Below are 26,111 nucleotides of genomic sequence, written 5' to 3' on the forward strand. Positions count from 1 at the left end.
TTTCATCAAAAAGAATGGAAGTTTGAGAAACAATAAAGCAGAAAGTTTGCATAACCACAAGAAACAATTCAAAATTCAGCAGATACTACTAGAAAAAAGGAAGAAAGAAAATGTGTACTGCATTTAAGTACTGAAAAAAGAATATTTCTGATTTAGCACAGATTTTTTCCTTATTACTATGTAATAGAATTATCAGTTGCCTTCTATATAATATGATCCACTCCAGCATTAAATGTTACCTGGCAAAAAACAAAAATACTTAACTTAAATCTGTGAGAATAACAAAAGCCTAAATATAGGCAAAACTAAAACCAAGAGTTTTTGATAACTTTTTTTAAGCCAAAATTTTATCAATGGTTACATATATGGTAAGAAATATAAAACAGCCCTACTTTTTAAAATAAAATAGTGGAAAAAAGTCTTGTTTAACAAATCAGGATGAAATTCTTTGCAGCATTAGCTCATAACCTTTGTAAGTTGAATGATCCAAAAAAAATAGATCTAACACATACTTCAATTAGCACCTATATGAAAAAAGTTAAAAATCATCATTACATTAATCATGTGCAATAATACAATTTTTACTGTGTTTAACAAAAATAACCCAAAAGTCTTCAAAGAGGGGAAAAAAATCACCTTCCTACTTTGAGATCTAGCTAGATGAAGACAGTCTTGAACATATTTCTTTGCAACAGTCATGGACTTGGCTTGTACACCTCACTCAGCTACTCAGTGTGAACTTGGACAGTCCTGGGAAAACATTTGGCTCATTTCCACAGCTGCTTTCTCTGAAGAGTTGATGAGGGAAAGATATCCATGCCAGTGAGCCACTTCACATCACTTGAGCATCGCAGTCAGCTGTGGGATGAAGCAACTCTACAGTTTCTTATTCCTGGTGGAAAAGGTTTACGTGCGGGTAGGTCTCACTGGAGCTGCTACCAGATGCTCTGCTATCCTCAACTCCTAAAGATGCAGCTTCTTATAAGGACCATTTATCTGTGGTTCTATCTGGAGATTAGGGACTATTTTGCAACTCTCTGCAGCCACTCACTGTCAATATTTCACAGGATGTCATGAAGAACATGGCAGTGTCACCAGATTTAGAACAAGGCTGGGAAAGCTCGCTGCAGACTCATTACATGGTCCTCTCTCAACGGCATATACCAGAGCCAGAAACTTGGAAGCGAACAAAAAGTAGGAGACTGTTCCTCAAAGTAAAGAAAGAGGCCAATGTGATTTTCAGAACCTTTGAATTTTCCCGGACAGTACTTGAACACCATGAAAACTTGCCCAGCTTTCAATGCCAGAGGGGAAAAAACTAGAATGCTGCTGAGATTTAGTAAATTGTTTCCATACACTTTTCTAAAATGAATATGTCTGACCAGGATTTCATTAGCAATCACTTTGACCAAATGAAGTAAGATTTTTCAATCAACTCCGCAGTATTTCCCTGTCTATAGAGCAATAACTTTTTTATATTACATCACAGATCTAAAAATGTTGTGAAAACACCTAGATAACAAGTATGTATCTTGTTAATTCTGTGAAGCAGTGTTGGGTGCTTTTGTTTTTGGGGCTGAGCAGTTTGACTGCCATTAGAATGAACTAGTAAAAAATACAATTTGATTTCTTCTGTTCCAACAGGATAACAAAATCTTCCCTGAAAGGAACATTTTCTGTTTAAGGCCTCAATCTATGGCCATACAGACTATGACTAAAGACTGTTCTGTGCTACCTTCAGCAAGACCAGTAATTCCTTCTGTGCCAGTTTCACATCTGTCTTTTACATCACTTCATAAATCAAATGTTGAAAATACAAGCATCTCACAAAGAGTGTACAAACCATTGCTAAACTGAACTAACTGAATTAGTTATTAAGAAGGAGAACCCCTTAGCATGTGTGTGGTAATCCATGTGGTAGAAGGTGTGTGGCTTTGGCAAGAATTATCTGAATCAGGGCATTTTCAATTCATACAGGTTAGACAGAAGTCCTCAGCCCTAATACTGTGTCACAACTTACTGTTCTTGATAGAAAATAAACAAACCATTCTCATTGTCTACATTTGTAGAGTCTGAGAGGCCCATAAATGTCCTATAAGGCATCTTCAAAACAATTATGCAACAACAGCGCAGTGTTTTTTTTTTCCCCCCAGCTTACATAGTTTGTTAGTTGGATAGACAAAAAAATGCCATCAATTTAGACTCAGGAAACCACTTAAGTCCCATACAATCTCATTGTTTAAATTAAACCAGTATTTTGAAAGGGCTGTGGCTGCTTTCTCTGGGAAAAAAAATAATAACCTTTAAAGAAAGGCTGCTGAAGAGAACAATGTATTATTCCCAGTGCTGAAGGTTTCAAAAACCTCAGCTTCCTATTTGCTTTATACAAATGACAGTTCCATATCCTCTTTGCCCATTCTCAAATATTTACCATCTAACTGCATGCATGTGAGGTTATAACAGGCTAATCACAAACTGCTGTTGTACTTACTTGACAGCTACTCTGTTTGAGGTGTCCTGCAGGTCACCAGGATCAAACAGCTGAGATTCCTTAAGTCCCAGCTCTTTGCAGCCTCTTAAGAATAAGATGATATTATCCTGAAATGAGGTACACACACACAAAAACAGTTTTAACTTTTCATCAGTTGCAAAGGTCATCTTATTAAACCAACATCTCCCCAATTTAGTAACAGCTCTCTAAGAGTCACATTGTTAGCTAGGTGAAGAAGCAAAGCCATTGCCAGTTACATAACTTAGGAAGTCAGTATAGGTTATGTTTGAAAACCAGACAAGTACTAAATAAAACTTTTTTTCCCCCCCCCCCCCAAATATAACTGCAACAAATTTGTTTTCTCTTTCCAAACCCAGATGTTGGCAATTTCTTTAAACAAAAAGGCCCTCCTAATTTCCTCACCTACTGCTGTAGGCTGTCAGCAGAATTTCAGAGTGTTACAAGCCAGAAAAGAAACAACTGGATTTCTAAAACAAGTGATTAAGGCAGATGTGGAACATCCACCACTTAAGCAAACAGTTCATAAAATGTGTTGTATGTCAATACGAACTCAAACCAGTTACTCCCATTACACACAACTGCCCACTTGCCCCTCTGAGCTTAATCACTCACTGGAAACAGAGGTAGGTGGTCTCTCCACAAATAGATGCTTGAAGCTACACTTCAGACAGCCACCGCCTGTTAGCAGAAGTAACCCCTCCCTTTGCAGTACTGTTCATAGAGGAGTTACACTGTTAGAGTAAGCTCGACCTGATACAAACCATTTTGAAACCAAAGAGGGCTGATAACAGATGGGTTTGTGTGGAGGCGATCAAATCTGCTTGTGTGCACATATGTCTACTATATATTTTATACTTACACATATGCATGTACAATACCACCCTTTTATAGAACCAGTGAAGCTTTTATATGCAAGATAAGTGCTGAAGATCAAGAGAACAAATTATTAGATATATGTGCTGCTCAATCAGCAGATGCAATGATAGATGGGCCGACAAGTGAAGCCTCAACACACAGCTTGGTATCCTTTAAGGCCTCTCATGTAGAAATTCCAATTGGAGGCATCCTGCCCCATGGACTGAGAGGAGGAGCACCATGTGCGTGGTGACACCTGAACAACAGAGAATTCCACTTCCATAGAAATGAGGAAGGAAAGGCCAGAAGATACCGGGTAGCTCTCAGTGTATTCAGCAGGAGACCAAAGCCCTCCCTATGCTGGGTGGAAGGCTTTGTCTGCGTGCCCCTGACACAGCCTGGCAGGGAGCAGCCATCAGCATGCTAATCGCGGGATTCTGCATGCCAGCACTCTCACACACAAAGCTTGCTGTCACCAGCCACCCCACACAGAAATAAGGACTTAGAAATTTAGAGGAGTCCAAATCTCTCTTTCTTCCCTGGCTGAAACTTAACAGCTCTGGAACAAAGCCAGAGGGAAAGAAATAGCAGTTGAGAGAGCAGAAAGCCCATAACCTTGAGAGACAGCATCATTCATGACATGAAAAGATGCTTGTAAAATTCTCCATCTGGCTTGCTGTTTGCATTATAATTTTTCCACAGTATTTCCAACTGCAACATGAATAACTCTTGTGTTTAGCCTTTGAAGGCGGGCAGTTCTGGTCAGTTCCAAGTGGTGGGTGGAGCAATGTGTAAAACTAATAAAATGCAAAAGCCTTTAAAACAAAAGTTGCCAACAACATTTCCTAACAAAAATATACAGGACACACACAATACAGTAACCCAATAGGTTTAGAAAACAATCAAGGGAGGGGAAACTCCAGGGGTAACTAATTGTTACCATTTTTATGCCAGAAGTTCATATCCAAGTTATGATAAGCAGTAGCAAAAGTATCAGTCATTTGGCAGCCCTTTAGCTTGGACACACTGTCCTGCTGCTGATGAACAAATGTCCACTTCTCAAAAAAACCCCCAAACACAACAAAACAGTATCATAACCCTACGCCTGTTCTTGTACATGCTTACATTCTGATGGTCATCATAAAAACATTTGCCAACAGTCACTAGCACCATCACACAAACAGTTCCTTACACAGTTGGTGTTTTATTCTGGCATGAATAACCATGGATGTCAACAAGATGTGATCAGTGAGCACTGAAAGAAGTTTTTGCTTCTGTTAACAGTTTCAGAGTTTTTGTTAGTGATTCTAAAATTGGCAATTTACTTCCAAGGATTAAACAGTGACAACAAAAATTGCTTACAGGTGACAGATATTCAGGTCAAGCTTGCCTGTCCCCAAGTCAAAATGTACCTCACAACACTGCAAAACTAAACATTTCCTGGCTTGCTTCAGTACAGTTGAAACCTATATTTTGTATTTACATTGAGATGCTGGAGAACAACACTCCTAAACCACTGAAGAGTGAAAGGAGTCGTACCACTAACACTTAGCTCCTAGGAAGGCTTTTCTTTTTGGATTAGCACACAATTCACTGGCCAAGTCCTGGTTTCTTCAGTTCTCAGAAAATTCTGCTTACATCTTTTGAGAGAAATTACAGCTCCGTATCTGTGAGCTCTAACCACACATTTTTTGTAGTCCCTTATAAAGTAGCACCTCTTTGTTGCTGAAAAAGGAAAAGGGCGCTGCATACACAAGTAGCAGTGCATCTAAAACACTCTTACCTTACATAAAGGACTGAAAACACACATCTAGTGTGCGTGTCCAGCTCCCTACAACTTGGCAAAGTTAAACAAGGCGTGCAAACAGGTTGCAGAGCTGAGGCAAGGATTGCAGTCATCTGGCATGCCTCAGTTAGCAGGACTGTATCCTTTACAGTGGGCTCAGGAAGCAACACTCACTGCCCCAATGGGCAATGTGACCAAAACGAATTCCCTCCTACAAGGCAGTACCACACGATTCTCTCAATACACTAAAGGAAGGTGTCAGTGCCTTCCTCTCAGTGGTTCCTGGCTGCAGTAACAGAGATGGAGTAGATGAAGCATCAGTCACTTGGTCAGCACATCGCGCACTATGTGCCCTGGGGACCTGCAGCTGCCTCTGGCTTTGTGTAATTTGGGTTCATGACACTGTTCAGAGACTCCCTTATATCACCTTCTTCTGGTTTTGTCCTTGTACACCAAGTGGAAAAGCGAGCTTAAAGCCTAAGTTTCTTCCATTAATCGCACAATATTTTAAAGCAGAAAAGTAGCTTTTATCTATGAAATTACCTCAAGCACAAACAGGCTGATTACAGAAGAGAAATGCTTCAGTGTGGTGACAGATAAAGGACACAAGCAGAGGATACACTGACAATAAAAACCAAATGCTTTGTGCTTGCCTAAGCAGAGTCCTGACAGTCACAATGAGGTCAGCACTTCATGCAGTGTCACTTACTTATAAGTACTGGAAATGCAAGAGTTATCAATTTTTTGCTGCCCTCAGTGTCAGAACAGAGAACAACCAATTGCAGATAACGCATGCAGGATTGAAGGCAGAGGGACTGCACCTCCATGATGGTGGAAGGAGGGAGATTATAACACCTGCCATTTTGTTTGTGCTGTTCTTTAAAAGATGGATAACCTCAGTGCTGTGTTGGTGTGAAGGGACACGATCATTACACTGCATTAGGTAATTTTCCAAACACACAAAGTAGAGCACGAATCCTAAACCCTATAAAAACCAGCAGAAATTGGCAGCTGTGTAGGACAGACACCCTGGAAAGCCACCACAAATTCACACAGTAGCACTGCCAGCACACAAGATAGTTTGAGCTAGTGAGAATCAAATATTCACAGCAGGCAAATTCCCTCCATAGGATCTGCTGATCAGATGCAATGGAAAACTGCTTGAATTTGGCCCACTTCCATGGCTTTCATCTGTCACAATAGTATACTATGTATTCTTGCTGTATCCACACTGCAAACCAGGACTGCAGCTTACTGCTGTGGAATGATCATTTGTCAGATGCACCACAACACAGCCCAGATGAGATGCACAGATAAATGCAGGGCAAACAAAAGAAAACCGAGCTATATGTCTGCACAGAGCACCGGCTGAAACGCCACATGCACACCACATCTGAGTGCTGGAGATATGATTAGCTGCCAGCAGCACTGCCCGGCTCAGTGGGACAGCTGCTGCCAAACAGGTGGCCTTCTTCATCCCTGGAATGTTGAAATTTTCTCTGCTCCAAAATAAATTGCAGATTTCTAAAAATATCCATCTTCAAACTGCTTTTCTGAGCAATTTCAAATTCAGGCTCCTAAGAGCCTTGTGTTTACTCTCAGCGTTTCTTCCTCATTCCCTCATGTCTCCATTTTATATAAATAATTAATGACAATCATTTATTTATGTAAAAGTGACGGATCTTGACGGATTCACGGGCTGAAACTAAACATACAAACACTTGATCCACATCCACCCAGCAGGAACTTTTACAAGAAAAAACAGGAATTTTTCATATATATAGAATCACAGAATCATTTGAGTTGGAAGGGACCATTACAGATTATCTAGTCCAACTCCCCTGAATATATTTTATTGTATACGGAGTATGGATGTACACTGCGCATACAGTAAAACAACACTTTCACCAAACACTTTTTTCTGTGATGGATTCCAAATCAGTAGATTGAAGCAACTTGATCACAGCCAGGATACATCCATTTAGGAACCTAGATAAAAGATAAAAGACTGCAGCAGAGCAGACCTGAAGGCAAACCCTATTGGGGCATTAAGAGGGGGGTAACCCCTGACTCCCGCAAAGGATCCCAGCCTCACCTAACCAAGATCAAACACAACATGAGGATAAAAGGAGAGAGGTGACCTTGGGAGCAGGGAGGGAAAGCAGACCTCACCAGCCCTGCTCCATGCCTCCTGACCTGCAGCAGCAACAGCCATGAGCCCAGGCTGAACAGCTGCCATTTGTGAGCACTACAAAACCTCCACCCACCTCTGTTCGTGTCTCAAATGCTCCAACAGAAATACTAAGAAATGCAGGCAGGACAAGAAGGAGCTGGCTCCTCTCCTTCCTGAGAGCAGCACTCCCCAGCACCCAGACAAAGAGAAAACAGCAGAAGGGCAAAGGAGAAAATGACTGCTGGGCTTGGAACCATGTGAGCCTCTATGAGAAAAAAACAGGCCCTGTGATGATTAGATTAAAACGACAAGAATAACACAGTGGTCAAAGATGAAGTTGCACTGTTCTGAAGGTGGGGCTGGAGAAGTAGCAGGGAAAAGAGCCAAGCGTGCCTGGAGAAGCAGCAGCAAGGAAGCCTGACCAGCAGCAGCTCTGAGGGCTCAGCCAATGGGCAGCGAGGACTGTCCTGGCAGAGAACGAACACCAAGCCGTCTCCTGCTCCTCTCTGGGCAGTCAGCAAGCAGGGAATATGTCTCCTCCAAATTTTGTAACCAAAATCCCCCAAAAGGAATAGCCATGCATAATGAAAGACAAACACAAAAATACAAAATGGCACAGCAGGTCCAGGGCAGGCAGTGAAAACCTCATGCTGGGTACAGGGTGACCGAAACACATCATATATCTTATTTCTGCAGAGTTTCAACATGAGCAGTATGGTATGATGTATATGGAGGGAAGAAACTATGGATAGGAAAGGGGACATATAACAGGGAGGAAAAGAGGGTGAGAGAAGGAGGTCCATTTGAAAGAACAGGAGCAAGAGCAGCCTCCAACTCAAGAGGCAAGAGCAAACCACATAGGAGTCAGAGGGGAGCACGCAGTATGAGCACAGGCCCTATGACTTCAATGATTAAGCAGGTCCTCAAATATCTCACTGCATCAGGTCATTATACCAAGGGCACAAATAAAGCATGTAAACAAATAGGAGCTCAGTCAGCACCCTAGTCTTTGGGGGGAGAGAGCAATCAGATGATGCATAGTTCTTCAGATTTGCCAGACCCAAGATACACCCAGAGTAAGAGGGCTTTGTTTACAGCAATGAAGACTGGAGTTCAGGCAGGCAAGAAAAAAAATCCCTAATCACTTTCAGACTACTCACTGGCTCTGATGCTGATGAAATCATAGCCACATGTCAGCATCCACCCTATCTTGGAGAAGAGGTGCATGTCTGATGCCATACTTTATGGTAACAGCCATGCTAAGGCCAAGAAAGTGGACAAAATTTCCTTTTCCTCCCCCTCCATAGTTGTTCAGTACCAGATCATAGTGCTCAGTTTTTAAGTGTTTGGGCCTCATTTTCATGACTTCTGTTAGCCACCTTACAAATTTTTGATAATAAACCTCACCAAAAACAGGGTTGAAAACAAGCTCCTGTGCAGTGAAGTGCAGCCAAGCACTCCAAGGCTTCTTCTGAGAATTCAGCTTGCAAATTTAGAGTCTTATGGGTAAAAATACCAGGATAGGGAAAACACCAAGAAAATAAAAGCATAAAGAACCAAAGCCTGGTTCTTTCTACTCTGATTGAAAGGACTGTTATTTACCAGGCTCTGTTCTGGTTTTTGGGCTATGGATTATATCAGTAGAAAATTTACTGCAGAGAGGGTTGGCCAGAGAAATACAAAAAAGAAGAGAATGAAAGAAACATCACAACAGCAATGTGCAAACTGAAGCTCAGCATCTGTGGTGCATATTCCTTCTTACCAGCCTCCTGGCAATATTTGTGCTACCTGAAGGAGGGGGAAAAAAGTCAGAAATACAAATTCAAACTTCATTTTCACTCTTACATTTAGGTACTGCATTATGTGTGCCAGGAACATGGCTAACCTAAACACAGGTTTCATGAGCCTAGTGACACACTGCTTTCCTCTGAACGTCTTCTTGGGGAAACTGGACATTTGCCGTTCTCAGTGCACCCGTGGGGCAGCTCTCTCACGACTGCGCTCTACAAGAAAATGGGCAAGAAATTCACAGCTATAACGAAAATGTTGGTTTCAATGTTTGATTTATTTGTGTGATTTAATGTGAGGACACAATGAAGTGTTAAGAAAAGTAGTCAGAATGTCAGTCTGCTCCAAAGATCTCAAAGGCAGTCATCCCCAAACAAACTACTTTGACTAAATTAAAATACACTGACTTTAAAACTAGAGCTATAAATCATAACAACTATTAAATCACAGTAAGAAAGCTTATCAATCTGCGTATGAAAAGAAGGAATTCATAGATGAATAAAGTTGAATTACCTCCTGAGTTACATACCCAAAAAGTTCACCCCTGGGAGTAATCTCAAGGAACACTGCTAACAGCTTATCCTCCAACACAAACACATCTTTTTACAGACAGCAATCAACTACAGTCAAATACTGCTGAACAAACCTTTACCTCTCCCAACTGCCAATCGTGTGCTAAGCCACAGCACAACAGATGTTTCTCAAAAGCTATTTATAAATGTGGTTCCTGCTAAGATGTTGTACTGCAGTAGTAATGAAGATTAGTTATGTGAAACAAGTTCACGCACTAAATTTTTCTCCATGTTTGCCCTAAATATATTAGTAGATCTATTAAAAATACTGTATTTTCTCACAAAGTCAACCTCTCTGACTCCAAATTCCAAGTTACAGGGGATCATTTTATCACATTCGATATTTCAGGACGCTGTTATCCAATGCCTGCTCTCTATATTTTGACTGTGGAGAAAATAACCTGATTTTCCAGGAAGAGGACTGTTGCCTACTTCATTGAACCATGACATCCAGCTTGTCACAGGTCATTTGAGATGCAGTAGGGCTAGTGGAAAAAGAAAACTAGGAAAAATCTGTGCATCATGAGCCTCTCCACTTGACAAGGTGTGTCTGATTAATTACTTGAACTAGCGTGATCTATCATCATTGAGTAATGAATTAGCATAAGTAACTTAAAGCACATCTGAAAAAATGGTTCTCAGTTTGTCATCACTACAAAGACTGTTTTTAGTTTTTCTCTCTCCATAATCAAAGCAGATAGCAGGGACAAAAAGAGTAACTGGAAAGAAGCAACAGGAAGATTTAAACCTGACAATATTCTGAAACATGGGAACCTAATCAACCATACCAACTCAAGATGTTCTATGATTCTATAATACTGTGGTTACATACTCTACCCTTGTCATTTATGTGCTGTCTTCCTATTCAGGCACAGAAGCAGATCTCATTCAAGTCATACAGTCTTGGAAAATACAGGATTTTTATAAAAGTATGTGCATCTTGGTGGAGAAGGCTTTGCTGCATCTGTCTGCACTCATATAGCTGAGCATATAACATTGGAAATCCATTGCCATAAAATGGCAGAAGTTTCATACAGTATATTTTTAAGCTTTGAAACTGCAAAGGTACATAAGAAACAGGTACTTAAAATAGAACAATTTGATGTGAAACTTCTGAAGGTGAATGAATGCAGCACCCCATTCATCTTTTCTAATAGCAGCAACTATTAGCATGACTTCACATTCTTGTTCTTTTCCTTTACAAGATATGTTCTCTTTTGCTTGATATATTAAACAAAGCTATCTTCTCTTTAACTCCAGCAAGCAGGAGGAGTTGGCCAGCACTCGGACTCCTCTCAGCAAAGACAGCAATCAGCTATGCAAGGTTCAAGATACTCCACAGTCAGAGCAGTTGGGAGGCCTCTGCATCCCAAAATCTAACTACAGCTGCTGTAGGTGGGCCTCAAAAGACACAGTAAAGCTGCCTGTGGGAGCTGAAGGCCTGGCAGTAGTTGTTAAGATCAGACCAAATCTCTATTCCCGAAGGCAAACAGCAAAATAGTGAAACCGCCAAGGAGGACTCATTCCTGCTCAGTTCATGACCTCTGCAAAAAAAGCAACAAATTCCTCTTCTCGTTTCAAATTAAACATCTACTCTTTATTGCCAAGGAATATGTTTTAATAATCTGGGGTGTTCAAGGTTTGATAAACATCAGAAATCTCTTTGCTGCTGTTACATGATACCTGACACACATTTCCCCCCACTCACAGCTTTGCATTTTCATGCCAACATAACATAAAACATACTGGACTTCTTTAATGTACAGGTTGGGGTTTCCTTGCAAATACTAAAAAAAAAGCTGCTCAAGTCCAAATAACATTTCTTTTCCCTAATTGACTTTTTATGCTGAATGAAGTTCCGCAACATTCCAGTTGGAAAGCCTACAATATTTTCACTTTCAGTTAGAAAAAAAAAAAATTAAATAATTTCACTTTTAGATGGTTAGAATGAAAAGAAGGAGGAAATAATTCAGTTTCTTTCTAGTACGTTTTACAGAGAACCAAAATATCTGTGCAAAAAGATCTTGAGTAAGTCAGCGCCTACTCTGAACTCTGATATGTATTGTAATTGCCTAAATTATTGAGTACCACCACCATTTATCTGCTGTTTCCTTCTCAGACTTGAAAACATCCATTTGATGTTCAGGTAACATTTCCATAACTGACAGTCATCTTGATTATCTCCAGTTTTGGATTTTTTACAGTAAACATTCAAGTCAAGATGAACTACCCAATAGCTTGGCAACAATTTACTTACCATCCCTTTTCAGCATCTAGTAAAGCCCTCCCTAGATGGAATTTGAGAAACAACACAGCTGCTCATGAAGCTAGAGTAACTGCAAATTGAGGTGAACTATGCAGAACAGCCAACCTAAATTACTACTTTTGATTAAGTCTACAGAGACCGTGCAAACGTACTTTTGAAGCTCTATTTGAAAAGCAGGAATCATGGAATGCATTTGGATGGCAGAACAGTTTGCAGGGTAAGCTTTCAGGAAGAATAAAAAGTAGTGCAATAATATACAGTATTTAAGAATTTCTGTAAGTTTGTGGGTATAAAATCAAAAGGGAAAGAAAGAAACTCTTCTTTAATACAGTGTCTTCCAATTGCAAGGGTTTCTCCCAGCTCTTTCAGAATGGTTCTGGTTCTTCTGGGCAGTGGAATGTAAAGCAGAAAAAGATATTTCCTCAAACAGCACAGATATTGCTGTTGTTTCATTTACTGTGAGCGCATCGGAGGTACATTTTAGGTGTACATTCAATTCTCCTCCAAGAATGCAAAGAGTAACAAGAGTAGGAGAAGGAATACATATTACACCAAGTCCTACGAACAGGAACTGTGGAGTGAGAGCAGAGAAATAGCTTGTCATGTGTGTTGGTGGTGGGAAAAGAAAGGGGAAAAAAGTCAGCTATCATTGATAAATCATTCCCATAATTTCAGATTATATCATAGCTTCCGCACTAACTAGACTTAAGATGACCTTTTGTTTGTAGAGGAAAACAACCAAACCATGCTTACACTTCAGTTGTGAGTAAGGCTAGCAGTGATGCTCATGAATCTTACAAACAGCAAGCTTCCAACTCCTGAGATGATAAGAGCACATAAAGGAAAAGGGTAAACTTAAGGCAACCATCATTTTTTTCTTTACTCAACAGAGGGACTTAGACTACAGTTAGTTGATCAGAGAGAGGTGTATTTAGACTGCAGAAGCAGCAGAGTCCTGCAAGATTATCCAAAGCTTCATGGACCATGAAAGCAGCTGTACTGGCTTCAGAGCCAACACAAATCGCCAGCAATTTTGCTGATTTAAAGCACAGCAGAGCCCCAGGCCAGCTTACAACTCCAAAGTTCTCCTGCAGATACAGATTTCTGGAGAATGCAAATGTTATACACGACTACCCAAAATCATCTCAAGGCCAGCCTTGCCTTTGGCAAAAACCTCTACACTGGCCTTCCTAATGGCTAGGGAGTATACACAGGACATGGTACACGATGGTGACTGAATGCTGCAGTTTGTTCAGGCTCAGAACTGTGCTCCAGCTCATCAGCTCTTCCACCTGCAGACCCTACTACAGAGCCACATAGGGCTTACAGAGTCAATGGATGTATCCCCACCGAAAAAAATAAAAGTAAAATGGAGCTATCTGACCATTTATTTCCTAACCCGAGCATGGCAATTTTGTTCCTCTAATACATATTGTATAGTTGTAAAGGACAAATTTATACACAGCATATAAACAATACTTGTATATCACTATACAGCAGAATAAGTCATACTAGAAGCTGCAAAGGATAATACTGACAGCAATCTGCAAAGTTTTTTGATCTTCAGTTTGCTTACATAATAGTTTGTATGCATGCCTAAGTGCTGGATTACTAATATTTCTCATTAAATTTCAGAAAAAATAATGAAATAAGCAATGTGAATGACTCTTCAGAAAATAAAACTAACCAAAAGAATTTTTATGGAAGTACTGTGAAAACACCGAGCATGATTGCAATGACTCGCAGTTCTTAAAAAAAATAAATATGTGAAAGTCTGGAATCCGAGCAGTTTCAGCTCTCTAAGATCGTATTTTAGAAAGTAAATTTTAATCAGGATTGAGTGGCTCAAAAGATTGGGTAATAGTATTTAAAAAAGCAAGTGATTAATCTATGATCAACCAGAGAGTAAGGACTAAAGAGCATTTGAGGTCTCAAACACTCCTGGAAACTAGCCAACTTAGTCTAATACTGTGGGTGCTGACTCTAGGCAGATTTGGGAATTTACACCTTCTCACGCAGTCCTCATGGTTATGAGTAGCTTCCTCTAAATTTCAGTAGAACCACTCTAACAGCCTGGGCAACGTAATAAAATAGAAAGCATTGCTTTCAGAACAGCCCTCATAGCTCCTTAACTCCTTCAAACTAATCATAGCATTGGGTTGACTTCTGCTCTTTCGGCTGTTTATAGACAGAACGAAAGAGTAAGCAACAACCGGTGGGATATTTATGAAGATAAAGTATCACTGACCCCGAGACAATTCAGGTAATACCTCGCTTACTCAAATCTTTGAGTGACAGCAATGCTTCTCTGAGAGGATGTAATTAACTCATTTCTTCCGTGTCTAAAATTCTTGCTCACTGAAATACCAAACTGTACTCAGCTCATCTTCAACACTGCAAAAATACAACACTACAGTGAACACTAAGAAGGAAGATGAAGCTGGCCTACCTGTTTCTCAAATAAAAAAAAAGCAGACCAAAACAAAATCCAGCCCCCAAAAGACAAACAGTCACATTTTTTCTTTTCTATTTCAACAAAGGATTGTTACTAAACTCTGACTTCAGTAGCAAATGCCATGTGTCCTTCTGGTAAAAAGAAAGCATTTATCAATAATTTCTACCTCTTCATAGGCTTTTATAGAAGTTGAGACGATTGCTGGGAAATGTTCTTTATGGTTGGCAAGTTTGTTACTAATTTTGCTAATGACTGACAAAATTCTTGCATTTGTTCATAATTTGTTTAATCAAAGAACATACAACGGTTCCTCTGAAAGTAATACCTCTTATTTTATTATGTTGGCCCACAACATCAGAGGCAGAATTTGATGCTATGGAAGTAGAGGTTGAACCTTCCTGCCAATATCCCACTACATTTTGTTGCTGTGTGACAGATGGCAGCAGAGGGGCAGTCTGACAAAAGGGGATCCGATGTGGAAGTACGTATGATATAAAGGGGTATCACTGAGTTCCTCCATGCAGAGAAAATGGCACCCACTGATATTCGTTGACACCTGCTGAATGGTTATGAAGACTAAACAGTGGATGTGAGCACAGTGAGGTGGTGCGTGTTGTATTTCAGCAGTGGTGACAGTGGGTCAACTCTGGTGAAGCAGATTTTTACAAGCAAAGCATTTAGGTTCTTGTCCATCACTGGCGAAAATGCATAGCTAATGGTGGTGACTGCACTGAAAAATAGTGTTTTGCAGCTGAGAATTTGCACTATCAGTGTTACTGTGCTCTTCATATCTGTTGCAGTTTCCATGGAAATAAATAGGAGGCACTACTTTCTGAGAGATCTACATATATTGTGTTTAATATATATTATCAAGTCCGCAGTGACTTTTATTTTATCAAAATTTGCTTATATTTTCTTTGAAAACAAACAGTACAGCAAAAGATCATGTCAGGATCACTGTGTGGTGTTCTCAGGGCATTTCAAGTTATGTTTTTCATGAAATTGTTATCATTTAAGAAGCAACTACTTTCTGACCTCTTCAGAGATAACAGAAGAAACTTAATGAAAGAAAACATCCGAGAATTGTACAAAGAGAAAGGATTTTTCTACTTCTGCACATGTCAGGCAAAAGCTGTATAAACTGTTTTTCTACATCAACAGTTGGGAGTTTTATTAGGTTGTGCAACTGACCTATGCAGACAGTTTTCTGGCACTATTTTCACAACTTGTACTCTATCACCTCAGTTATCCAGATCTTCTTGTTATCCCAGCAAGGGTCACATTCCTGGCACGTATTAATTACGCTGAAAATTACCCTGGATTACTTGAAACCTCAAATAGCTGATCCTATTCACCATCCTCCCTTTTAAATAACAGAGGATATATTGTATAGTGGTGGTAATACTTTGTATAGCTGTAACTCCAGAAAGTAATACATGAACACCTCTTACCCAGCAGATCTGCTGGCTTTGCTCTGGGAACCTGGACCCAGCTGGGAACAGTGCTACCCACTGACATTGCTGAGGGCAGGAGGGGACAGGAGGCAGGAAGGACAACCAGGTCAACAACAAAAACTACAAAGCAGCATTCCTGATCCATGCATTACTGACCAAGGAGACAGAGCTGCTTCACAGTTCTGCAGCTGACAAAATGACCTTGAGTCCCTCCTCCAGTCAGCCAAGAGCTAGCTGCTGCCTGCACGGTACATGTACATCCCACAGACACCTAAGCTCTCATCTATATGACTCATGGTCTCCATCTCCTCATGTGTGTCACGTATCTGGTAGGCAGGCCTCCATCAGGCAGCTTCCAGGACCCTCTAGAACTACATCACTGGAGCTTGAATGTGAAGATGAGGACATGAAGGCCAACCAGCATTGCGCATGGTCAGCCAGTACCCGAAGGTCTTAAAGGTGTTGCTAGGTAAGAGTTGCAAAGTTGGGATTGGTTTTGGAAAAAAACAGCAAGCCTCCTTCCAACTGAACTAAAAACAGTATCCAAAGGACAACAGCAATGAGGCATCATTTGCTCAGAGAAGGCATTAGAAACATCCAGGGACAGCTAGAAACACCAGTGGGATTTGCTGGCTGCAGAAACCAGCCACACAACACACACCCAGTTATATAAGGCAAGGTGTGGGCAAAGTACCCTCAGTTCCATCAATCTATGGCCTGAAGTTTGTTGCCTCTGACAGGTGCAAGGGTGAGGTTCACATCTGGCGCTCAGGCCAGCGAGGAGCCCAGCACACTGATACCATATATCAAGTCTGCTAACATCTCTCTAGCTGCCACAGTAAAAGGAGAGGCAGCAAAGCCCACATCACAGCTGAAAAAGAGAGCTGGGGGCAGCATGCTAAGAGTTGGCTGTACAGGGAAACACAAGTTTAATTCTAAATTCTGCATAGGATCCATGCATTAAGAAGCAGCCTATATACAGCTATACAAATTCTGCATAGGAGCTAGTGCAATTCACAGAGAAACACCAAGGTGAAGAAGCAGCATACAGAACAGACTGAAAAAAGTTAAGCTGAACTCAGCAGATGCATGCATGCACACATTTAGCAAGTTCAATTCCATCCCTCATTTTGAAGTCTGAAAAGAGACCTTCTTTTCACACATTTCACAGTAATAAATCAGGGCACAGTACTGCCCCCAAACAGAAACAGACATTCACATCTCTGTAACAGTATTTCGTGCATGAAGATTAGGAGGCAACAGCAAACAAAAGTGGTAACAGAGCCGGGACTTTAGCAGGACACCACTCCAAACAGAAGAGGATTGCCTCTGTATTGCAGTATTAATTACCTAGACCATTACTTATACTGCTTGTCCAAAAATGAATGCGTAACTCTTGGAGATAAAGCGTGGGGCAGATTTCCACACAGTAGCACAAGGCTACACAGCTTTCAAATGGTTAACACCTAATGGCTTTGATGTGCCTCAGTGAGATAGCTCAGCCTACCACTGCATTTTTTTTGCACAAGCAATTAACTAAGCTGCTTCCTTCGCAGCATTAATTTTAACAGCTTTGCAATTGTATCATTACACCTCTGGACATTAAGAGGAAGTACATTACAATTGGAGAATACCGCTCCAAGCAGGAAGCAAGTGGCTTCAATCCAGGGGCACTGAGGAATGCAAAAGGCAAGGAGACTTCAGTGTCAGTCTCTGAACTCTTGACTACAGCACCAGACTTCAGAATTGCACTGGGCTCTGCACATGGAGCTTTAAGGCACCTGGGCAATATTCCACTAGCTGGTCTTTCTGCTTGTTTGTTTGAAGCCAGGAAAACAACTGCAGTGTGATCTTTGGAGGGAGACACGTCCCACCATCTGCCTTCAGCACGTATGCTCCTGCTGGCGACATGCACAGCATCTGACAGCAATCTGCTCACACCACCAGAAAAGGTTTTCTGCATAGAAACAGTACAGACAGTTGCTAGCGGACGGAAAGTGCAACAGAATTCACGTTGGCAAGTTGATCCACAGCCAAAAAGGAGATTAGAGGCAGCATTCTTTCTCCTCCATCCTCCATGCGAGGGCTGGGGTCCCAACAGACCGTTGCTAATTTGCCCTGGCTCTCTTGTCCCAGGAGGATTTGAGAATAGGGAGCTTGAGCCCCCTGTCCCACCAGCAGTTTGCAGATCTGCCAGCAGCAAGGAAACCTCTGTCCCTGCTCACCTGGAGGAGTTGATCTGGTTGGAATTATTTGGAAAGCACCCTCCTTTACCTATCCCAAAAGCCACTGCCATCAGCTATCAAAATTCCTTGGGATATGTATCTGATCACATGGATTTTACAGGCAGCACGATATCACAGATACTGAGGGATAGCAGTAAATACAGCAAATATTTTCATTTTGATCAACTCTATTTGCACTGCAGTTAGCTCTTACTCTGACAAATAAATATCAGGGTCTAGCTGCTCCCCAGTGCTAAGGTTGCATGTCACTGAAAAAGACAGTTGAGGATAAGACTGTATTTATAGCACAGACCTACAGGCTCCAATCTGTGAGAGGCTTTCCAGAATTAGGAAGCAAGAATACTAACTACAGTTTTAACCACAAACAACCTTTAAACTGGAGATTTCAGTCTGAGACTTTCCCAGGTCCCTATATCCTTAGATTCTGACCAATAACTTCAGGATTGCATCTAAGTTTAAACTCTTTAGCAACAGCCTTGCAACTGCTTTAAGCTCATGGAAGTTCATCTGGTTGCCAGAAGGGACAGCATCTCCTGGCATTAGGTGAAACTATCATTCTTCTGGTACTTAAAGATACTAGAAATTTGTTCTTTAAAAATTTGTCATTTCTAAAACAGTCACTTGACTAAAGCCAGCAAACCAATGCAGTACAAATCATGGCTGAATTTGCAGGAGCTGAATCTCAAGATTAATGCAGTAGTCAATCTGCACTTTCCACAGATGCAAATGAGCTACTGGTGGAAACCAGCTGCCCCCCCCCCCCCCGTTCCCCTCCAACACAAACCAACGCAAAGACTCTGTCATTTATGGTAGAGGTTAGTTTAGTGCCATGATAAGGGCAAGTTCACATTTCAGCTACAGTTTTTCAGCAGTCACAGTGTTCTTGTGTTTGCTATTTTCAAGTGTTATGTTTGGAATCCTTCACTTTTTTAAACATACTGTGTCCAAAAAAACCAAAACAAAACAAAGATTGTAAACAATCATTAGTCAAAGCCTTTATTTGTATAGCTTATAAACATCTCTGTGAAGTCACCTGACAGCCCCAAACAGGTAGATCCTTTGGTTTCAAATGAACTCTGTTTTCTGAAGTGTGGGAGTCAGCTAACTCCTCACAGAGCAAGAAAACCATCAACGTGGAACATTAAAAAAAATTCAGAAAGGAACTGCTCTTATTGCAGCCATTCTCTCAGGTCTGCATACACAAAAAGCTCTCCTTCCTTCTGAATTGCATGCCAACATTTTAAATTATTTGTGAATGTGAATAATGTGAATAAAGTTAATTGTTAATATCTTTTCTATCAATTGTCAATTAAAGCCAAACTTGAAAACAGAAGTTGGGAGAGCAGTCTAAAAACAGGCTGTGAATGACACAGGAATGCCTGTGGTATTTTTGTAAGTGTTATTTATTATTTGTATTAACATACTGTCTAGGAGTCCTGGCTGCAGAGCAGGACTCATGGGGTGAGGTGTTAGACAAAAACAGACCAGCAGATGATCCTTCCCACAAAGAGCTTACACATATTATTAGCACTTGGCCAAAGCAAGTCGTGACATTCCCTGTGGCAGTGCTTAACAGGCTCAGGACAGAGGTTAAGCTGTCTGTTAAGCTGCGCCTTTGAATCCCAACCCATCTAGTTTTGGAACAGGTTTTGACCACACAACTATGTTTGCACCTGCCTATGGCTGTGGTGTACAGCATGTGCCCTACAAACCTCCACACACTGGCTTGTGCCACCCTAACCAACAAAGAAACCATGTGAGGTGCTCGGGGTGCTGTATTACAGACTGCAGGTTTTAATAGGGGACAGTGGAAGAAAGCATGGCAGAAACAGACAATCTTGTTGGAGTTGCAAGTAGGGATTGCAGCCAACAGGCAGCTTAGCTTACCCAGTGCACTGTAACATGGCTGCCAAAGAAGCATCTACAGGAGGGGACTTCAGGATGGCAGAGAGGCTGGTCTGTGAGTCCAGTACACAGAGCACAGAAAAGCTTGAATAATCTCCTTTTCAAAACCAGCAGAGCAAGGTGCCCCTCACTCCAGGTTCTACCTCCAGCCATCTAGTCTAGCTGGTAGGTAGGGCCAGAAGGGTCCCTCAGGCCAGCTCATCAGACAGAGTGGCACAACAAACACAGAAACTGCTAGGACCTGGGGTTTACAGTTATATTCAGCTTAATCACAAACAGATAAATAAGATGGGGTAATTCACCTCTCCTTCTTTGCTTAGTTGGTTTCTGATGGCTCACCTCTTATTATTTTAGCCTCTCTTACATCTGTACTCTTAGAAGTCATTAAAGTCCAAACTTGGAAGTCATCAACAAAATCTCAACCCAAGCGCAGCAGTGGATCAAATGGATGATTAGTTTTCAGCATCAAAAGTAAGTGAGTTTCTGAACCGAACACAACAGCACAGCAAATAAAATCGTTTCAACCCATAAAATGTGAAACAAGATGCCAACATTATGCTCTACATTTGACTCACAACTTTTTCTCTAAATGGAAGAAAACAATGTTTTCTGGACAGCATTTGCATGGTTAATTGGAAGCAATATGAGCTTTCAATTCAGTCTAAAACCAGTGAATTTCAGTTTAAAGTTTTTGTTTTTATTGGTTTGTGTCTTCCCAAGAGCTGCCAAGTCTGAATTGATGGGTGTTTTCATCTTTTTCTATGACTTAACTGTACCGTCACCGTAGATGGATTGTTCTACACAGATCCAGTTTAACAAACAGTTTGATTAAGAAACACCTGCTAGTTTACTTTGTATTCTTCATAAAACTTAGAAATCACTATGTCATACAGCTAAGTTCATTAAACAAGAACTTCGTAAGGTAAAATCTGCCCAGCTCAGATGACACCAAATCAAGTAGGTGGAAAAACAAATGAAAAGTTGATTCAAAGGAGAAGTGTAGAAAACTTGGGGGACGGGAGGAATAAGCCTACAAAGACATTACTGATGCAAACTTTTTTTCTTCCTTTCCCAAGGACATTATTGATGTAGTGTCGTTTTACATTATGTTATATGATGAGCCAAAGCACACAGTGCTGTTCCAAACCACTGGCCAGACCCTAAGTATTGTTCTAGTCAAACACTCAGACACCAGAACTGATGGCGGGCACAGGAGGTGAACAGAAGCTAACTACTACAAAGAGATCCAAAAAAAACTATAGCAGGATGGTTTGCACAGAGCTTTGTTATGATGCTTGATGCTTCGCTCTTCATCAATGTTCACAAAAATGCTTTTGGGATATGAGTGCCAAGAACTTACTGTTTTTAGACAGTTGGGAAATTTTGCTTCTGTTTACTTCTCATGTACCACAACTTACACAGCAGGACTTCTGTATTTTACGACTGTACTAGCAAATGAATTTGTCCAGCAGATAACAAAAGTACAAAACAAGAAAACAGAAATTATCATGTATTACAAATTTAGATATTACAATGGAAGTTGTCTCTTCCCAGGAAGTACATAAGGAGAGTGAGAAATTAAGAAAATTGTCTTCTTATTCTTCCCTTAAGGAAACAAACACCACCACTGAAGTACAAGTTGGAAAGATTAATAAAAAATAATAGACATCAGTTAGAAGTTCATGTATTTCGCTATCTTCTAAAATCATTTTTGACAACATTATGGTATATCTGTCTCTTGTAATCGTATTTTCAGGTTCATATCTGCATGAAGAAAAATAACCTTATTTTCTGAACATAATTCAAAGTACGAATTCCTGAAAGCTAATACAATTCTCAAATACTGTTGAGACACCAAATGACATCGATTTATGCAACAGGACAGCATAAAAGCAAATCACCAGCACCATCAGACAGACAACTATTCTTAATAAGGTTCATAGCAAGTTTCCCAGAGAATATTTTGCCAAAAGAAACTTCCTAGGAAAATAATCACTGGGAAAAAAAAATAAAAATAAAAATCTTGTTTTCAAAGGAAGCTTTTTCTAAACAGTAAGTTAGAGTTCCATTCACCTTTGTGCAATAACTATTCAAGCAGGTGATTTCACAGGGCTGGTTTTTTTTTTTTTTTTTTTTTTTTTTCCATTGCTAAATCATACAAATATTGCAAGGATGAAGCCTATATGCAAGCTGAAAACCGGATACCACAGTAAACAGATTTTTATTCAGTAGTGATGAAACATGAGCCAAGATACAAGCTGAAGTTCAGCCCTTTAACTTTGTCTTGGCTACTTCCTTCTATTATATGTGAGACTCTTTCACACAGTCTCTGAAGTGTCTCAGCTCCTGTGGGGATTGGTCAAGGAACTGAAGTAATGCTATAAACTCTTCTAAACCCTATCAAGCAAAAGATAAGGCAGAAACATTTTCTTTTCTCACAGAGTGATATTACTCAGGGACAGGAAGCAAGAAGTAGGATTTTTTTTTAAGCAAAAGGATAGCTAGCTAACATATAGTTAGCATTAGAGAGCAGTGCTTACCTAATTACCTAAAATGCTGCAAATGCATTATTTTCATAGACTATACAATTCCACAGTTGTACAACATTGCTGTTGGTAGGAACCTTAAAAATAAGTTGTGTCCACTATGGATGTCCTACCAAGTGAATGAAACCAATTGCAACTGGCTTGGTAAAAATCACTTACAATGTAATCACATTCATTGTACTCTAATAAACTGTCACTGTGACCAAAATACTTTTCCAGCAATTAAATACATGAAATGATACTTCTGGAAAGCTGACAGCCTTAAAAATAGATGTTAAGTATCACTTTCTAGCATGAGAAAATTTATTCTGGTAACGTGGCTCTTTCAGCAAAGCCTGTTATTCCTACACGCGTTTAATATGTGTTTTGGATGTTTTGTGAATTTCCTTTTTGGTGGGAGCATTAGCATTCTGGATTAATGGATAATGAGCAGGAATAAGAAAGCATTTCATCAAATTTATTGCTCACAGTAAGTCTGAACACTAAGCCATTGGTTCTATCTTTTATTTCATTAAGGCAATGCATCATCTCTATTGTGATAACAGAACCAGTCGGCGCTTCTGGAGATCAAAGCGAATTACAAACAGGCCTGCCAAGCTGAGCATATGTAATTTTATATGTAATGTTGCATACAATCCACATCCTGACTCAGACTTGCAACCAGACAAAGATAATCTTTGTCTATTTATACGGCCTGCACTTACTACAGAGGTGTGCAAATCCTTGGGTCCTAGCTCTAACGCTACAACACTATGAACCAATAAATTTTGCTAACATGATTGCTGTTCTGGTATACAAAAGGTCTGCAAAATAAGCCATTCCTTCTAAAACCACATGAGGAAATCACTGGTAAGATTTTCAGAGTAACTATGGATTCATATAGCTTTAAATACCAGGAAAAGTTTGAACAATTTAAGCTGTCAACAGTAGACCAGTTGCACATAAGAATTCACGGTTGCATTACAAGAAATCACTCAAACACTAAATATGGGCAATTTTTTTTTCAGCTGACAATATTCCCAGATGAATGCTTCAGCATATCTATAATACATGCCTAGAGTTTACTCTCTTTTCCTTCAATATAGTGTACATCTTCATTTGTCCTTACAATAACAAAGGAGAAAAATAGTCTAGGGCTTGGAGAACTGAACTAGATTTGAGTAGACATTTTGCAGAGCAACATTATATATGACTGCTTATGCCTCTGGAGCTTAATGATGAAATAAAAGTAACAGTGTGTAATTTACAATTACTCTTAAGCTTTAACTGCAGTTCTCTCAAAACAAAAATCTACCTATTTCCTCCACTACTATATACTTACTCTATACTGCTATATACTATATATCAGCTATTGGGATGAAATTAAAATAGAATGATTAAGCTAGATTTTTAAGGCAGAAGGATAGAAATTTAAAAGCACACACTTTACTCAAAGCAAATAAAATAGCTATGCTCCAAGGGCATTTCTGTGAGCACCGGAGTAAACCACACATACTGAGGTGAAATAACTGGAACAGTTAATGTATACCATGTCAAGCCAACCGAAGCTAAGATAATAAAGAAAATTCATCAATAAATAATGTTCCTCATATGCAGCCAACTAAGAGGTATAACTGTTTCTAGAAAGTAATGCCAATATTTTTTTTTCAAGCACACGGACACGGTACAGGTGAGAGAAAAGAATACACAATATGCTCAAACACAGTAGTGATATCTATACTTTAAAACATTATGCCATAAATACATTTCAACAGAGTAGAACACTCAATCATTTAAAATTTGCACATGATCATTTAAGCAGCCACTGACCCCCCACTAAGTAAAAATGGCAAAAAGTGTCAGCAGGTACAGGGCAAGACATGTTTAAAAGCAAGCCCCATTTGGAAGGCTATCCGTGTTTGGAAGAGAACATATTGCAGGTAAAAACATGCATTAGGAAAATAAGTAACATTCAAAAAGCCAGAGGCACAAGTAAACTTCTCTAATAGCCTGTTTTATTAGGGGAAAACTACTAGGGAAAACATTTAGAATTTAGAACTACTTTACTAGGAAAAATATTCAGCAAAATAATTAGTGAAGCTAGAGGATGTGGGTACGAAGGTCAAAAAGAAAAGTCACCTTCCAACATAAAATTAATCTGCTGTATCATTAACAGTCTGAAAATCACTACTTTCCTGCTGCTTTGAAGACATACATCTTACACTAGACTTATCTCAAGAAATGAGAAGAATGCAACACAATCACTTTTTCCATGACCTCCCTTGTACAACCAACTTACCTTTGGGATTTTAATCATGAACAAGGAAAAAAAAGCAATGTAACTCAATATCGTGCTCTTGGAACAGTTGTAACAAAAATGGAGTCTTGTATAAAAGGGAGCAAAAGAAAAGAGAATTGCTCTAATGGTATCTTTTGCAGCAACTTATCCCAAATACACCTTTCAATAGGGATGGAATATGAAAAAGAACTAGATGGATTTTAGAGACAAAAGAAAAGCACACCAGGAAACATCATGCAGTATTCATGAAGAAACGTGCCTGTCAAGCTACAGGTTGAGGGACCCAGCCTTAAAGGTTCTGAAACTTTTTAGTGCTGTTCATAAAGGATCTCAAATATCAACAAATAATACGTTCTGAATCTTAGACAACTAAGTTAAAACATCAGTAGAGTTGAAACAGAAAGGATCTATGTATGCAAAGGTATCATTAGTCTAAAATGAGGATGGTCACCCTCCACATGTCCAAGAGGATCTTTCATTCCCAGCCACATCTCCAGGCAAAAATACAAATAAAAAATAAATTAAAAAAATAAATACAGCCATATTTCTAACACTGATCCTACTCAACCCAGCATCTGTTCATACCCCACATTCTTTCCTGGCAGCGGGCACAAGACCTTGCCACTCTGAGACAACCTCCTGAGCACCAGAACCAGCTGGAGTGAAGTGCCTTAAGGGGCAGATTCAGAACCCTTACAGGCTGTAAGCACCTTCTCTGCAGCCCTCTGCTTTCTCTTACAGATTATGGGCAACTTTTATTCTGTCCTTCAAGTCAACGTGAAATGGTTCCCTAGATAGTCCTGCAATGAATGCTACCTGCAGACAGTGGCATTCTGAAGAAAAGGCAGATGAGACAAAATATACAAATACATCTGCCTTTCTTTCCAAAAAGTTATCTTTTTGTGATCACCATTTGAAAAACATACAAGTGAGAGAGCATGTAACCAAGATTATTTTACTCTAAAAATACAACCTCCCTCCTGAGTACTTTCCACTTCTGGAAGAAAAAGACAGGAAGGTCTTCACAGTACTGCACTGTTCAAATTTCAGTAAGTCAGGAGTCTGAATTACAGAAATAATTGCTACCTAAATCACACAGTCATGAAATCAAAGTGCAAAAAAACAGCAGGAAAAGATGTTTCTCCATTTAATATACTCACCAAACCTGCAATGGGGGTTGGTAGTCTATTGATCTTTTTGACCAATCCTGGCTTTATTGCATTCAGCAACCTGTTATGAGAAAGGAGTATTTATGAGTGCTAAATCACAAAACCC

The 26,111-nt window shown here is 39.9% G+C and overlaps 1 protein-coding gene across 1 annotated transcript in view; it reads right to left on the minus strand.

The window, feature by feature from the left end:
- LIMCH1 (LIM and calponin homology domains 1) overlaps window positions 1-26,111 on the minus strand; it is a gene marked incomplete at both ends in the record, with an annotated part of 164,159 nt that overhangs the window by 64,378 nt on the left and 73,670 nt on the right. The window contains 2 exons of the mRNA XM_079534909.1: window positions 2,492-2,598; window positions 25,997-26,066. Coding sequence (XP_079391035.1) covers window positions 2,492-2,598; window positions 25,997-26,066 — 177 coding nt within the window. The remainder of the gene's footprint in view (window positions 1-2,491; window positions 2,599-25,996; window positions 26,067-26,111) is intronic.

This window comes from Tetrao urogallus (assembly GCF_951394365.1).
Source record: "Tetrao urogallus genome assembly, chromosome: 4".
Classification (NCBI taxonomy): Eukaryota; Metazoa; Chordata; class Aves; order Galliformes; family Phasianidae; genus Tetrao; species Tetrao urogallus.